This window comes from Perognathus longimembris, chromosome 13 (assembly GCF_023159225.1).
Source record: "Perognathus longimembris pacificus isolate PPM17 chromosome 13, ASM2315922v1, whole genome shotgun sequence".
NCBI lineage: Eukaryota > Metazoa > Chordata > Mammalia > Rodentia > Heteromyidae > Perognathus > Perognathus longimembris.
The window spans coordinates 1,000,548-1,016,379 of NC_063173.1; the positions used below are offsets into that span (position 1 = coordinate 1,000,548).

General features: G+C 63.0%; 2 protein-coding genes across 2 annotated transcripts in view; both read left to right on the forward strand.

Annotated features, from left to right (window-relative positions):
• Positions 1–5,014, forward strand: part of Dgat2 (diacylglycerol O-acyltransferase 2) — a 31,588-nt gene extending 26,574 nt beyond the window's left edge. The window contains exons 6-8 of the mRNA XM_048360029.1: positions 388–562; positions 3,237–3,439; positions 4,707–5,014. Of these exons, the coding sequence (XP_048215986.1) occupies positions 388–562; positions 3,237–3,439; positions 4,707–4,861 (533 nt within the window). The 3' untranslated portion in view covers positions 4,862–5,014. The remainder of the gene's footprint in view (positions 1–387; positions 563–3,236; positions 3,440–4,706) is intronic.
• Positions 5,015–14,645: 9,631 nt separating this feature from the next.
• Positions 14,646–15,832, forward strand: part of Uvrag (UV radiation resistance associated) — a 249,916-nt gene continuing 248,729 nt past the window's right edge. Inside the window, 2 exon segments of the mRNA XM_048360028.1 lie at positions 14,646–14,844; positions 14,846–14,944. Coding sequence (XP_048215985.1) covers positions 14,779–14,844; positions 14,846–14,944 — 165 coding nt within the window. The 5' untranslated portion in view covers positions 14,646–14,778.

The following is a 15,832-nucleotide window of genomic DNA, read 5'->3' on the forward strand; positions in this document are numbered from 1 at the left end:
GAGGCGCACGGAGCCCGAGGCGCGGCCCCGCGGGGGACGCCGGCGGCTGGGACAGCCGGGTCGGGAGAGCTGCCCCGGGTCTCGGGGACACGCGCCGGCTCCCTCGTCCTGCCTGCTTTACGACCCCACCGTCGCCGGTGCCGCGACCCGCTACAGCCTGACCCAGGGGAGCCTCAGCACCAGGCACCACCCTGACGGAGCTACACCCCAGAGAACGTTTGCTCGCCTGAGCTCCCCCTACCTCCTACCACTCTCCCCACTTTACACATACGCTGAGGCTCAAAAACCCAAGAGCCCAGGGTCCCCCAGTGTGGGACGCAAGGACAGGCTTTGGGCTCCGTGTGTGAGCATCCACGCCACCCTGACCTGTGTCCTCCCTGCCCCCAGGCATCTGTCCTGTCAACCGGGACACCATAGACTACCTGCTTTCAAAAAACGGGAGCGGCAACGCCATCATCATCGTGGTGGGGGGCGCCGCCGAGTCCCTGAGCTCCAGGCCGGGCAAGAACGCCGTCACCCTGCGGAGCCGCAAGGGCTTCGTCAAGCTGGCCCTGCGCCACGGGTGAGTGCGCGGGCGCGGGCGGGCACACGCACACGCGGACACACGCGCACGCACACACGCCTCCCCAGCACGCACGCGCGCACACACGCGCGCACACGCACACAGGCCTCCCCAGCGCACACACGCGCACACACGCGCGCACACGCGCGCACACACACGCCTCCCCAGCACGCACGCGCGCACACGCACACACACAGGCCTCCCCAGCACGCACGCGCGCACACGCACACACACAGGCCTCCCCAGCGTACACACAGGCCTCCCCAGCACTCTCACGCACACACGTGCGCACACAGGCCTCCCCAGCACGCACACGCACACACAGGCCTCCCCAGCACACACACGCGCACGCACGCGCACACACAGGCCTCCCCAGCACGCACACGTGCACACACGCGCACACACAGGCCTCCCCAGCACGCACACACGCACACAGGCCTCCCCAGCACGCACACGCGCACACAGGCCTCCCCAGCACGCACACGCGCACACACGCGCACACACAGGCCTCCCCAGCACGCACACGCGCACACGCGCGCACACACACAGGCCTCCCCAGCGCACACACAGGCCTCCCCAGCACGCACACGCACGCACGCACACACAGGCCTCCCCAGCACGCACACGCGCACGCGCACACACACAGGCCTCCCTAGTGCACACAGGCCTCCCCAGCACGCACACGCGCACACACGCGCACACAGGCCTCCCCAGCACTCACACACACGCGTGCGCACACACAGGCCTCCCCAGCACTCACGCACGCATGCACACACACAGGCCTCCCCAGCACTCTCACGCACACGCACACACACAGGCCTCCCACGCACATGCACGCGCACGTGCACGCACACACAGGCCTCCCCAGCACGCACACGCGCACACACGCACACACAGGCCTCCCCGGCACTCACGCACACGCGCGCACACACGCGTGCACACACACGCACACAGGCCTCCCCGGCACTCTCCCCCGTCTCGGTAGCAGGTCTTTTGGCCCCTGGAAGGGAAGGTACGTGCCCTCAGGCACGGAAGGGAGGGCAGCTTGGAACCTGGCTTGCAGAATGTGGCCAAGTGTGGCGGAGGTTTCGCCGTGACCCCGGGGTTCTCGCAGGTGGAGTGAGTGGCGGGCTCCTGGGCAGGGCGTGTAGGCTCGCAGCCGGAAGGGAGGGCCCAGCATGTGGTGCCGGCTTGAATCCCTCACACCAAAACCCCACAAAGAAAGAGGAAAACCACCTTAGCCCCGGAGCAGCGGCCTGGTCAGGAGCGCCGGGGAGGGCTCCCGGGGGGGCAGCCTGGAGGCCAGGGGGGGAGCAGACCCGGGACCCCCTCCAGAGGCCGCGGGGCACGCCGTGCCAGACGCAGCTGCGGCGCTGGCCCCCGCTCCTCAGCAGCAGCCTGCACCCCCACTTCCTGCCGGTCTGTGGGGGGCAGAGCCCGTGCCTATCCCCCGCGCTCCAGCGGGGGCGGGGCGCTGTGGGCCCCTTAGGTCTTGGGGTGACAAAGACCTCAGCCGCGCGAGGCCGGAGCGGCAGGGGTGTGGCCTGCAGGGCGCCCGCTGTCCAGGGCGTGGACGGGCCGGCCCCTCGTCCTGCCCTCCCGGGACTCGGCCCCCCGCCTGAGAGGGGGCGTCCGCGCAGACCTGGGCCCCGGGCCAGCCCTGGCGGAGCAGGCGCTGCCGTTAGGGAACTCCAGCAGCCGTGGGAGTGGAGGGGCACGGGTGACCACACCCCGTGGGCTGAGTCTGACGCGGCCGGACGCCAGGGCCCAGATCTGCCTGGGCTGGGACTAAAGAGAGCAAGCGAGGCCTGGAGAGCAGGGAGGCGGAGTGAGGAGGCCGGAGTCAGCGGCTCGCGCCCGGAATCCTAGCTGCTCTGGAGCCTGAGAGCTGAGGAGCACAGTCCAAGCCAGTCCTGGCAGAAAAGCCCAGGAGAGTCTTTTTTTTTTTTTTTCCAATCTGGGTCGTGAATCCAGGGCCGGGAAGCTGGTCCTGAGCTGCTTTTGCTCAAGGGTGGTGTGCTATCACTTGAGCCATAGCGCTGCTTCCATCTTTTTCTGAGTAGTTTATCAGAGATAAGAGTCTCAAGGACTTTCCTGCCCAGGCTGGCTTTGAATAGAGAGATCCTCATATCCAGCCTCCTGAGTAGCTAAGATTATAGATATGAGCCACTAGTGCCCGGGGCACCTTTGAGATTCTTATCTTCGATAGATATAAAAAAAAAATAGCCAAGAGCCAGTGGCTCAGCCTGTCATCCTAGCTACTCAGAAGGCTGAGTTCTGAGAATTGAGGCTCAAAGCCAACCCTGGCAGGAAAGTCCATGAGACTCTTATCTCCAGTTAGAAAACAGGAAGTGCCACTGTGGCTCAAGTGGCAGAGTGCCAGCCTTGAGCTGAAGAGCTCAGGCATAGTGCCCAGGCCCAGAGTTCAAGCCCCATGACTGACTTGGAAAAAAAAAAGCCAGAAGTAGAGCTGTGGCTCGAGTAATAGAGAGCCACCCCGGAGTTCCAGCCCTGGGACTGGCAAGACACAAACGCATCTGGAGCGGAGGACATGAGGTTCTGGTCTGCCCTAGGCAGCAGGGCACAGCTTGGCCGGCGTCCAGGACCTCCGGGCTGACCACGGGGGCTGAAGCCGGTTTCCCCAGTGTGATGGACCCTCACCTCTCCCTTGCAGAGCTGACCTGGTTCCCACCTACTCCTTCGGGGAGAATGAAGTGTACAAGCAGGTGATCTTTGAGGAGGGCTCCTGGGGCCGCTGGGTCCAGAAGAAGTTCCAGAAGTATATTGGCTTTGCCCCATGCATCTTCCATGGCCGGGGCCTCTTCTCCTCGGACACTTGGGGGCTGGTGCCCTACTCCAAGCCCATCACCACCGTAGGTGAGTCCACCCCCCCCTCGGGAGGCCGTTGAGCGCAGTGGGTGGGCGGAGGGCCCCCTGGCTCTGCTGCCGCGGTCCTGGGGGGGGGGGTGACAGGCATGAAGTCAGGACCTAGAGCCCTCGTCACCTGTCACCAGAGGGCAGCCCTGCGGGCAGGCCCAGAGCCGGTCTCAGGGATCCTATCAAGGAAGTGACTCTAGGGCGCAGCTGTCCACAAAAGGGCGGAAAGGAGTTCTGTCAGGAAGGATGACCTGAAGGAAGCTGGCCCGCACGGGGGTGACCTCTGATACTTCGCAGGTGCAAGTTAGGAGGGTCATAGTTTGAGGCTGGCCCCGCCCCCTCTATCTCAGCCAATCAGCTGGCGTCACCAATCCCGCTCTACAGGAGGCCTGGGAAGGAAGATCACGGCTGTTCTTAGGGGAGAACTAGAGACCCTGACTGAAAAACAGTAATTACACCCGAGAAAGGACGGAGGTGTGGCTCCAGTGGGACTTTGAGTTCGCACTCCAGTACCACCAAGGAAGAAGAAAAGCACAGCCTGCGGGGAGTTGCAGACACAGGATCCTATAGCCTTTTGAGGAATAGAAAGAAAAGAATCAAAACAGCCGCTCCATAGACCCTGGAGAAGTGTAGGACAGGCTGGCTACGTTGTTTTGGGTGTGTTTGGGACGCGTTAGCGGATCTCAGTCTCTCACGGCTGGGCGTGCGGGTGTGCACGTGGTCGTGGGCTTGGGTTGAAGGTCACAGGCCAGAGGTCACACGGCTGGGGCTGTGGACCTGCCCAGTGCGCTCCTAGGTGGACGGCGCTCGCTGCAGGGGTGTGGCTGGAGAGGGTTCAGCGCGGGGCCAGGGGGAGGCTCGGCTTCTCACCTGGCGCAGAGCTGGGAGGACGGTTCCCCAGAGCATTTGAAAAGCCCCCCGGGCCGCCGGAGGGTTAGAATGGGCAGGGTGGGAAAGCCCGGGGGAGGAGCCACCGCCAGGAGCACGGGGGACCCGGGGTTGCCCGGTGACAGGTGAGGGGCACCGCGCGGGAGGAAAGCTGCTCACTGGGCTCCAAGCCTTTGGCCGTGGCTTCCGGCTGGGCGGGGCGGGCTGACCTCATCTCCTGGTTCCTCTGCTGGGTGACCTGCGGCCGCTTCCTCCTGGGCTCCCGAGCCTCGCGAGAGGGAACGGCCCGCACGCGCGGGGCTCGGGCCGCGCGGCCCTGGACACTCGGGGGGCGCCCGATGGCATGTGCTGACCCCGAGCCTGTTCCATCCCCCCACAGTGGGCGAGCCCATCACGGTCCCCAAGCTGGAGCACCCGACCCAGCAGGACATCGACCTGTACCACGCCATGTACATGGAGGCCCTGGTGAAGCTCTTCGACAGGCACAAGACCAAGTTCGGCCTCCCCGAGACGGAGGTCCTGGAGGTGAACTAGCCGAAGCCGCCCTTGAGACGTCAGCCCCCGGAAGGAAGCAGCCGGCAAATTCGTTTTCTACTGAGTTCTCAAGTGCTTTTTGTTCTGTAAATTTGGAAGCGTGATGGGTGTCTGTGGGTTATTTAAAAGAAATTATAATTTGTTAAACCATGACAATGTTAGGTCTTTTTTCAGCGGGAACAAGTCGCTGTCCCCAGCTCTGATCTCAGGGTGCCCGGTGGCAGGTGGTGGAGAGCGCGCAGCCCCTCTGTGACTCCTCCCCAAGGGGAGCGCACCCCCCCCCACTAGCCATCTGCCCTTTGCCTCCGGGCTCAGAGGCAGAAGCCACACACACCTCCCTCCCACCCCCTCTTGGGGCGGCAGGGCTGGAGGGGGACAGCAAGGACACAGCTGTCGCGTTTGGGGAGGACAGTGGAAGCAGCTCGCATGTTCCAGCTTGGGTGTTGTTTCTGCCTCCCCGCGCCCCCCCCCCCCAGTCTCTCCAAGGGGAACCTGGCCTGGCTCGCTGTGAGGGCGTGGGGGAGGGCTCTCCCGTCCGGAGGCCCCGTCCGCACGCTCCCCCCCCCCCACGCGGAAGCGACCCGCGGCCCGGACTTGGCCTGGGGAAGCCCGCCCTTCCCAGATGCCTGGGCTCTCCAGAGCCCACGGGCCCCGTTGTGTCCACACAGCGGAGGACCCGGTCCCCAGCTCCCCGCACGGGGGTGTGGGGCGCCTCCTGTGTGTGCTGTCTCCCCTCCGTGCAATGGCCGGGGTCACTGCTGGGCCGGGCTGCGGAGGGAGCCTCCGGGGCTCCGTTCACCCACCGCGCACACGACCGCAACGCTTAGGAGCCGTGGCGATTGCGCTGCCGGCCCCGAGTCACCAGCCAGGGCTTCGCTGGGTCGTCCGCTGGCTCCCTGCCCGGCTGCCGCCCACCCCACTTCCCAGGAGGTTCGGGGTGGGGGGGGGGTTACCTCCTCCTCCTGCCGTCACCCAGAGGCCAGGCGGGGCGGCCTGTCACGAGCACCTCCAGAGGCCAGGCGGGGCGGCCTGTCACGAGCACCTCCAGAGGCCAGGCGGGGCGGCCTGTCACGAGCACCTCCAGAGGCCAGGCGGGGCGGCCTGTCACGAGCACCTCCAGAGGCCAGGCGGGGCGGCCTGTCACGAGCACCTCCAGAGGCCAGGCGGGGCGGCCTGTCACGAGCACCTCCACCGGGGGAGCCAGGGAGAGGTGAGGAGGACGCAGCCCCGCGCCCCAGCCCCGGAGCGGCGTCCCGGCCCGGGCCAGGTGCTCTCTTCCTTAGAGGTGAGCGAGCGCACGCAGCCGCACTGAGGAGGACGGGATGACGGCGGAGACGCGCGCCACCGTCCCCGTCCCAGGCGGCTCTGCAGACGGCAGGGCCCCGAGGAACCGCGCCCGCCGCGCTGCTCCGCTCCGCTCTGCTCTGTGGTGAGCTCCGAGCACACCGAGTAGCCAGGGACACCAAGGGACCGCCACCTCCCGGCCCGGCCTCGGGAGCGGCTCCTCCGTGCCGGAGCCGGGCGTGGGCCGCAGGGACAGCGGGGAGCCCTGAGGAGGCTCGGGGTGGTGGGCGCCCGGCGGAGGCTGAGCGCTGCCCGCCCCGGCGGCGTTGAGGGCCCGCTGGGAGGCGCAGGGATCCCCGGGGTGGGCACCGCTCATCTGGAAGACCAAGTGGGGGCGGGGGGAGGCCCGCGGTGGGGGCGGGGGGGGGGGGAGGCCCCCATGGCTTGGTGTCCAGGTGAGGAGGACGGCAGAGCCGGGGGAGGACCGGCCCCGGAGTGTTTGGGAGATGCTCTCACAGGGCCGGGCTGCTTTGCACTCAACCCTCCTTCCACCTCGGGGCCTGGCTCGGGGACCCCGGGCGTGCCCCCCCCCCCCCCCCGCTGCGCCGGGCTTGGGGACAGTGTCCTCGTCACTGACGCAGACGAGCCCGTGAGGAGGGCGCGGTCACACCCCGGCTCCTTAGAGGGGAGGCAGCGCCGGGCTTCTGTCTCTGTTGTTGTTTGTTTCTTAAGGGCGGCTCAGCCCGCGCGCTTCGCTCCCCCGCCTGAGGGTGACCCTGTGCTGGACGGTGACCTCTGCCCTGCCTGAGGGTGACCCCGTACTGGACGGTGACCTCTGCCCTGCCTGAGGGTGACCCCGTACTGGACGGTGACCTCTGCCCCCGCGCTTCACTCCCCCGCCTGAGGGTGACCCCGTACTGGACGGTGACCTCTGCCGCTGGCTTCGGGCCGCAGCCTTGACCCTGACCGAGGTCATCCCCCCGGGGGGGGCTGCTGCTCTCCATCCTCACCCCTCACTGGGGCCCCACCCCTGGAGGATCCCCCACCCCCGCGGCGGCCCGCTCCGGGTGTCAGCACTGCCTGCAGGGCTCCGGAGGATGCTAGCGTTCGTTTTCTAGCCTTGGAGAGGGAATGAGAACTTTCTTTACCAGAGGGTTTTCCTTCCAGATGGTTCCAGCGGAGGATCGTTGCCCCGAGTCTGCCTGCCGTCCCCACGCAGGACCACCAGGGGGCGCGGAGGTTGGCTCCCCGACGGCATGAGGCTTCCTGAGCCTTCTCTCCCTTGGACCTTCCTACACTCTGACCCTACGCTAGACGCTAGGGATGGCGAACGCTGCAAACTCCCAAGTGCTCGGGGCTGGACAGGCACTCGGGAGCCCGCTCCTGCCTGGATTTTTAATACTGTTTAAATAGACTGTGAATTTTCATTTTTGTTTACGGACTCTGGCCACAAATGATGGAGCCATACACTTAGGCATTTCTTTCTGCAAATTGTCCTCAAACTCAGTGAGAACATCACGATTTATTACCCCATTTTCACTGCAGCCCCCATCCCTGGTCCACACTTGATGCAGCAGTCAAAACATGAATTCGTTCATGTTTTCCCCGCTCAGTCATTGCCAATGCCACTACAAATACAGACTCCACTGTGACCGGCATTCCCAGCCACGTACTGGCCCAGTTACTGTTTGGGGGTTTTATTTAAAATAAACTGAAAAAACTCTGTGTGTGTGCGTGTGTGTGTGCATATGTCTGTGCACGTGTGTGTGTGCACACGTGCGCCAGCTCTGGGGCCTGAGCGCAGGGCCTGGATGCCGTCCATGAGCTTTTTTATCTATCGTTTCAGCCACAGCTCCACTTAAGGCTATTTGACGGTTAATTGGAAATGTGTCTCACAGACTTTCCTGTCCAGGCTGGCTCCCAGCCATGATCCTCAGATCTCATTTCCCCTGAATCGCTAGATCATAGGCACGAGTCCCGGGCGTCTGGCTTGTGCTGTTAGTTTTGAGCTCGGGTCTTGTTTTGCTGGGACGTGGGCCTATCTTCCCCTTCTAGCGAGGTCGATAGGCATGGGCTCTCCCTGGCGGCCAGGTGGAGCCGTGATCCTCCGATCTCAGCCACGGAGAGGAGATCGACGGCCACAGCACCATGCCCAGCTGTCGGTCAGGATGAAGTCTTGTGTGTACACCAGGACGCGTCGGTGACAGCGTCTGTCCTTTTGTATTAAAGTGAGCTGCTTAGAAGTTCTTGCTTTGACGGGCATTGATGAGAACAAACTAAGCAACTCAAGGGCAGCACGGAGGAGGGAAGAAATGAGAGAAAAAGAAGGAACAGACTACACTGAGCAAAAGGAAAGACATGTATATGTATCTATCACCCAATCTGGAAGGGGTTGTTTTATTGTTAATCATACATTGTAGACTAGAATGACAATGTCCATCAAGGGGAAGATTCAAAAAAAAAAAATAAAGGGCTGGGAATGTGGCTTAGTGGTAGAGTGCTCGCCTTGTATACTTGAAGCCCTGGGTTCGATTCCTCAGCACCACCTATATAGAAAACGGCCAGAAGTGGCGCTGTGGCTCAAGTGGCAGAGTGCTAGCCTTGAGCAAAAAGAAGCCAGAGACAGTGCTCAGGCCCTGAGTTCAAGGCCCAGGACTGGCAAAATAAGTAAATAAATAAAATTCACCACCTTAAGTATGTAACTGTAACCCCTCTGTACATCATCTTGACAATAAAAAGAAGACACCAGCATACGATAATATAAACATTATTGTAAATGCAAAAAAAAAGTTCTTGCTTTGGCTTGGTAGCTTGGACGAGATCAACAAGTAAAGAAAGGGAAAGAGGAAACAGTTTGGGGTAAGGAAGGAGTTTCGAAATAGAAGGTTTAACATTTTTAATTGTTATAAAGGTGATGTACAGAGGTGTTATAGTTATGTAAGTCAGGTAATGAGTGCATTTCTCTGGACAGTGTCACCCCTTCCTTTGTTCTTTCCCAGCGTTGCCTTCCCGCCCCCACCCAAGTTCATTCAGCAGCATCGAGTGAGTAGCACTGCCGCATTTGTTCCCCCAAATCGTAAGGTTTTTGTCTAACCTGATTGTTCCAAAATGGAAGATGGGATTAAGACCTACCTCAAATTGTTCAAGAAAGTAGCAGAGGGTATGAGTATTTCTGAGATTACTTGTGTTCTGTGAATCGTATCCAAAGTCTTTCAATGGTTACTTTATGTAAATACATCATTCTACCCTCTTTTTCTTTTGCCAGTTGTGGGGCTTGAACCGGGGGCCTGGGCGCTGTCCCTGAGCTCTTTTGCTCATGCTAGTGCTCTACCACATTGAGTCACAGCTCTACTTCTGGTTTTTGAGTGGCTAACTGGAGATAAGAGTCTCACGGGTCCGGGTGTCCTGTGGCTCGTGCTTGAAATCCTGAGGCTGAGATCTGAAGATTGTGGTTCAAAGCAAGCCCGGGCACGAAAGTCTATGAGACACTCATCTCTAATAAACTACTTAGGAAAAAGCCAGACGTGGTGCTATGGCTCACGGGGTAGAGCGACAGCCTTGAGCGCAGAGAGGCTCAAGCGCAGAGCTGTGCTCCTCGCTTCCCAGCCTCCTGAGCAGCGAGGATGACAGGCGTGAGCCACGGGGGCCCAGCTCATCCTATCCTTGCTACACCAGCCAGTGATGAGCAGACGGTGCAGCTGAGCTCGGCCAGTGGAGCAGAGGGGCAGGGACTGCTGGGTTAAGGTTAAAACCGCAGCAACCTGCCTGCTCTGCCTGCGTGGCACCCCCTTCTGCAGGAGTGAACTCCCAGGTTGAGTCCCCGATTCCTAGGTGATGCCCTACGACCACCGGCCATTTCTAATAGCGTTAAACTGCAATCCTCCCCATCACAGCTCCCAGAAGATAGCGTTCCAGGGGCGAACCACTGATAACAGGCTTGAAAGGTCAATGTCTTCCAATTCCGACTAACATTGAAATGTCCGTTTTCTTTCACTGGCTGCTCCCCTCATCTCTGGCCACTCTGCTCATTCTGCCTAGCACGCTTTCTCTCTCTTGAACTCAGGGCCTGCGCGCTGTCTCTGAGCCTCTTTTTGCTCAGGGCTAGCGCACTACCACTTGAGCCACAGCGCGGCTTCCGGCCTTTCCTGCTTATGTGGCGCCGAGGAATCGAACCCAGGGCTTCACGCGTGCGAGGCGGGCGCTCCACCGCTCGGCCACACTCCCGGCCCTCGCTCTCTCTCTCTGCTTCCTGCTCTCCAGGTTCCCTCTTCAGGCTGTTGCTCCTGCGTCCCCCTGCTCTTCCCGCTTCTCCCCCGTCTTTGTGCAGCAGCTCCTCCGTGTCCTCCAGGCTTCACCCCACGTGTTCCTGCACGGCTTCGCCTCAGCCTGGCCACAGGCTTGATGTGGGGCACGCTCATTTCTTCTCTCTGTGATTGTTCCAGTGGGGAGCGCCGGGAGTGTGACACTTGGATCTTCAGCCTCCTGCACAGGCCCAGGCACTGAAGGCTCGATGCTGACGAGAATGGGATTTTGGAGGCAGGGCTTAGGGGAAGGAAATGAGAGCTCTGGGGGTGTGCCCTTGAAGGAGATATTAGGACACTCACCCCCTTTTTGGTTTTGTGCCAGTGTTGGAGCCTGCACTGTCACGTGGCTTTCTTGCTCACAGCTTTACTCCTAGCTTCTTGTTGGTTCATTGGAGATAAGCGTCTTGGATTTTCCTGTCTGGGCTGACTTCAAAACGGGGTCCTCAGATCTCAGCGTCCTGCGTAGCTAGGATGACAGGCGGAGCCACGGTGACATTCCTGGTCTTGAATACTTCACCAGCAGCAGGCTGAGTTCCCCCTGTCTCTAAGGGGCGGTATTTCCAGTTCTCCTAGTGTTTCTGCTGTGTCAGAGGAGTCGGAGGGGGGGTGAACTTAGGTCTGCATTTTCAGCACTCAGCACCCAGCAGTCAGTTTCTAAAGAAGTGGCTGGCGCTTAGTAACAGCTGTGGAGAGAATGGGTCCCGCTGTCCCTGCTGCCCCCTCCCCCAATGAGCTTCCTTCAGTATCCTGTCCCAGTGTCCCCGCCGCTGTGAAGCCTCTCATTGATTTTCTCTGGTTCCGTGGGTCCCTGGGCTTCCTTCAGATCCAGCGTTGAGGCCCAGGACTGTTTGGGTCCCCAGTGGGGAGTGGGTCACTGTAACGGGGATGGGAGAGATGGGTGTGACCTCCTGACACCAGCAAAGGGCTAGACATGGAGGAGCCCGCACTGAACATTTGTGAATAAAGTAATAAATCTGGCTGCTGCTCAGAAAGGAGAAGTGATTCCTTGTTCTCTCTTTAGCTCCTTTTTCTTAACTTGTATAGAGGCCTGAATAATGGTCCACCATGGGCTGGGAGCATGGAGTGGTAAGAGCGCTTGCCTTGTATACATGAAGCCCTGGGTTTAATTCCCCAGCACCACATATACAGAAAAGGCCAGAAGTGGTGCTGTGACTCAAGTGGCAGAGTGCTAGCCTTGAGCAAAAAGGAGCCAGGGACAGTGCTCGGGCCCTGAGTCCAAAGACCAGGACTGGCAAAAAAAAAAAAAAATAATAATAATAATGGTCCACCAGTTTGTAATCCTAGCCCCTGGGCCTTGTGAAGTTGATCTTATTTGGAAAAGGGTATTTGCCAATGTAATTAAATGAAGGCTCCTAAGAGGAAATCTGAATTATCTGGCTAGGCTCCAAAATCCAATGTCAAGAGTCTTTACAAGAAGAAGAATAAGGATCTGGGAGGATCTGGGAATGTGGCTTAGGGGTGGAGTGCTTGCTTAGCACGCACGAAGCCCTGGGTTCCATTCTTCAGCACCACATAACCAGAAAAAGCTGCAAGTGGCTCAAGTGGTAGAGTGCTGGCCTCGGGCAAAAGAAGCTCAGGGACAGGGCCTAGACACTGGGTTACGTCCCAGGACTGGCAAAAAAAAAAAAAAGAAAAAAAAAGAATAAAAGACACAGGAAGAGGAGAAAAAGGCCGTGGAAACAGAGGCGGAGAATGGAGTTCTACATTCATATGCCAAAGAAACTCTGGTAGGAAAATCACACGCGGACGTGTGCACGTGTGAGTATGTTGGTCTTGAGGCTTGAACTCAGGGCTTGGGCACTGTCCCTGAGAGTTTGTTCGAGCCTAGGGCTCTACTACTAGAGCCACAGCTCCACTTCCCGTTTTTTTTTGCTGGCTAATTGACCGTCTCATGGACTTTCCTGCTCGAGCTGGCGGGCTTTGACCTCTGAGCCTCAGACCTTAGCCTTCTAAGCAGCAAGGACTACAGGCACGAGTCCTGGTGCCCAGCACAAGTGTTCTCCTGAAACCTTGGTTTCTGACTTCTGGCCTCCAGGATCTGAGAGAATCAATATCTGCTGGATTAGGCTGCGTGGGTCACGGACATGTGATATGGCGGTGGGGTCTCAGGACACAAAGCCAGCGTAAACACAGCAGGGTGCTTTCGGTGAACTTCCCCTAGGTCCTGATGGGGATTTGGGACTTCCCAGCCATGTCTAAACCAGCTCAGCTCCTGGGCTCCAGCCATTCAGAGGGGCCATTCAGAACCCGAACCAGAGAGGGGGCGACAATGCACAGGATCCCGCTTTGATCTCAGACCCGAGTTTTGGTGTTTTTCTGAAAGCTAGTATGCTTATGGGTTACTAAGAGCCCCTCCCCCCCTGGTCATGTGGCTTGAGCTGCGGTGCTCAAGGCCAGCCCTCTAGCGGTTAGCTGGAGATAAGTGTCACGGACTTTCCCGCCCGGGCTGGCTTTGAACCGGGATCCTCGGGCGTGAGCACCCCCGTGACTCGTAAGCCTCGGCCCGGGGGAAATGTTCCTAACCCCCAGCCCTGTATCGGGCGAGTCGCCCCCTTCCCACAGCGAAGCTACCGCGGCTCACGACGGGAGTGGGGGGCGGTGTGCTGGGGACGCAGGGCCACCGAGGCACAGGAGGCGGGTGCAGAGGTGGCCCAGGCCTGCCGGGCCTGCCTCTCAGAAAGCAGCGTTTCATGAAATCGGCCTGGTGGATGAGAACATTTCGGAGCGAGTGTGCACGTGTGTGTGTGTGTGTGTGTGTGTGTGCACGCGTGCGTGCGGGTGTGCCCCTCGGCCGGGTCAACGCCCTCCAAAGGGCTCAGGGCCACTGAGGAGACAAGCAACTGCTCCTGAAGGGGAGCTGGGCTCCAGCGGGGGGACCCCGGCCCGGAGTGGGGGAGGCCCAGGGGAGGGAGCGAGGGAGGGAGTGAGGGTGAGAGGGTGAGAGAGTGAAAGAGGGAGAGAGAGGGAGCGAGAGAGGGAGAGAGGGAGAGAGAGGGAGGGAGGGAGGGAGGGAGAGAGGAGAGGGAGAAAGAGGAGGGAGAGGGAGGGGGAGAGAGGGGGAGAGGAGGGAGGGGGAGAGAGGGGGAGAGGAGGGAGGGGGGAGAGGGGGGAGAGGGGGAGAGAGGAGAGAAAGAGGGGGGAGAGGGAGGGGGAGAAAGGGGAGAGGGGGGAGAGGAGGGAGGAAGGGGGAGACGGGGAAGAGAGGGGAGAGACAGGAGAGAGGAGAGGGGGAGAGAGAGAAAGAGAGGAGAAAGAGAAAGAGGGGGGAGAGAGAGGGGAGAGGGGGAGAGGGGGAGGGAAGGGAGAGAGAGAGGGAAAGAGGGGGAGAGAGAAAGGGGAGAGGGGGGAGAGAGGGGAGAGAGAAAGAGGGGGGAGAGGGGGAAGAAAGAGTAGAGAGGGGAAAGAGAGCTACAGGGGAGAGGGGGAGAGGAGGGAGGAGGAGGGAGGAGAGGGAGGAGGGGGACGAGAGAGGGAGGGGGGGAGAGCGAGCGCGCACGCGGCCTCAGCCCCGCGGCGTGCAGGGCCGGCCCAGCCCGGAGCCGGGAAGGGAGGGGAGGGGAGGGCAGAGGCTTCCCAGGGGGCGGCGCCCCGGAGGACGCGCGGGCGGGGCGGGGCGGGGCGGGGCGGGGCGGGGCCGCCTGGGCCGGGAAGGGGCGGGGCGCGGAGCTCGCCCCGGAAGACGCCCAATCCAGACCCAGCGGGCGCCCCAGGGGCCCCGCCCCGCCCCGCCCTCACGAGGCCCGTTACCGTGGCAACGAGGTGAGGGCGGAAGGGGCTCTGAAGGCGAACCCTCGCGAGTCAGGTGACTCTCCCGCCTTCCGCGTGTGACTCGAGGGCCTCGCCGCGCCCCGCCCAGTCAAGACCCCGCCTCTTTCGCTATCACCGACCATTGACAGTGACCTCGAGCCGCGGCGCTGGCGACTCCGCCGCCAGGCCCCGCCCCCTCGTGGAGGAAGGGCCAATCAGGCGGGGGCAGAAAGCCGCCCCGCCCCCCCGGTTTCGTCCCGGCTTGACAGACGCCGCGGAGGCCCGCCTCCAGTCCCTCCGCCTCCCGCCCGTCCGGCGGCGACGGACTGGCCCGCTACCCAATGGCGCGTCCCGGGGTGGCCGGCGGGTCCCGCCCCCGCGGGAGAGGAGCCAATGGGCGAGCGGGCCCTCGGCCGGGCGGGGGCAGCGGCACTGCGGTAATATGGCCCTTCCTTAGCCCGCGGCGGCGGCCCGCGCGGGGACCGAGCGCTCGCGCCTCTCGCCCGGGGAGTTTCCAGCGGCGGGGGGCTCGGGGGGGCCGGGGCTCGGACGCGGCGGCGGATGCCGGAGGGGGGGTCCCCCCCGCCGCCCGGCGGCCTCCGGGGGGAGATGAGCGCCTCCGCGTCGGGGCGGGGGCCCGGTCCCGCTGCCGCCCCCGGGCCCGGCCGCGGCTCTGCCGCCCCGGCTCCGCCGCGCGGGCCTGCATGTGGAGCTGCCGTCCCAGCAGGTAAGCCCGCGGCGCGCGGCGCGAGCGGGACCCGGCGGCCTGGGCGGGCCCTCGGGGCCGGCGGCGGGGACCCGGGGGTGCGGGCGCGGGCGGGCGGGGGGGGGGGCGCCGTCCCGCGTGCGGACCCTGGGCGGTGCGGGGGGGCGCCGTCCCGCGTGGGGACCGGGAGGTGGGGGGGGGCTCGCCGTCCCGCGTGGGGACCGGGAGGTGGGGGGGGGGCTCGCCGTCCCGCGTGGGGACCCCTGGGCCGTGTGGGAGGCGCCGTCCCGCGTGGGGCCTTCGGGGGGTCTGGGCGGGGGAGGGTCCCGCGTGGGGACCCGGGGAGGTGCGGGCCGGGGGGTGGTCTCGCCGTGCCGCGGGGGCCCGTCGGGGGGTCTGGTGAGGGGAGGGTCCCGCGTGGGGACTCTGGGAGGTGGGGGGGCGCCGTCCCGCGTGGGGACCCTGGGAGGGTGGTGGGGCGCCGTCCCGCGGGGGACCCTGGGAGGTGGGGGGGCGCCTTCCCGCGTGGGAGACCCTGGGGAGGTGGGGGGCGCCGTCCCGCGTGGGGGACCCCTGGGAGGTGGGGGGGCGCCCTTCCCGCGTGGGGAGACCCTGGGAGGTGGGGGGGCGCCGTCCCGCGTGGAGACCCTGGAGGTGGGGGGGGGCGCCGTCCCGCGTGGGGGACTCCGGGAGGTGGGGGGGCGCCGTCCCGCGTGGGGACTCTGGGAGGTGGGGGGGCGCCGTCCCGCGTGGGGACCCTGGGAGGTGGGGGGGCGCCGTCCCGCGGGGGCCGTCGGGGGTCTGGTGAGGGGAGGCTCCCGCAGCGGCCCGTGCCTTGGGAGAAACCGGCCGCCAGGCAGCCGCACTCCCGCGGGGGACCCCGTGCCGGACCCTCGCTCTGTCCTAAGG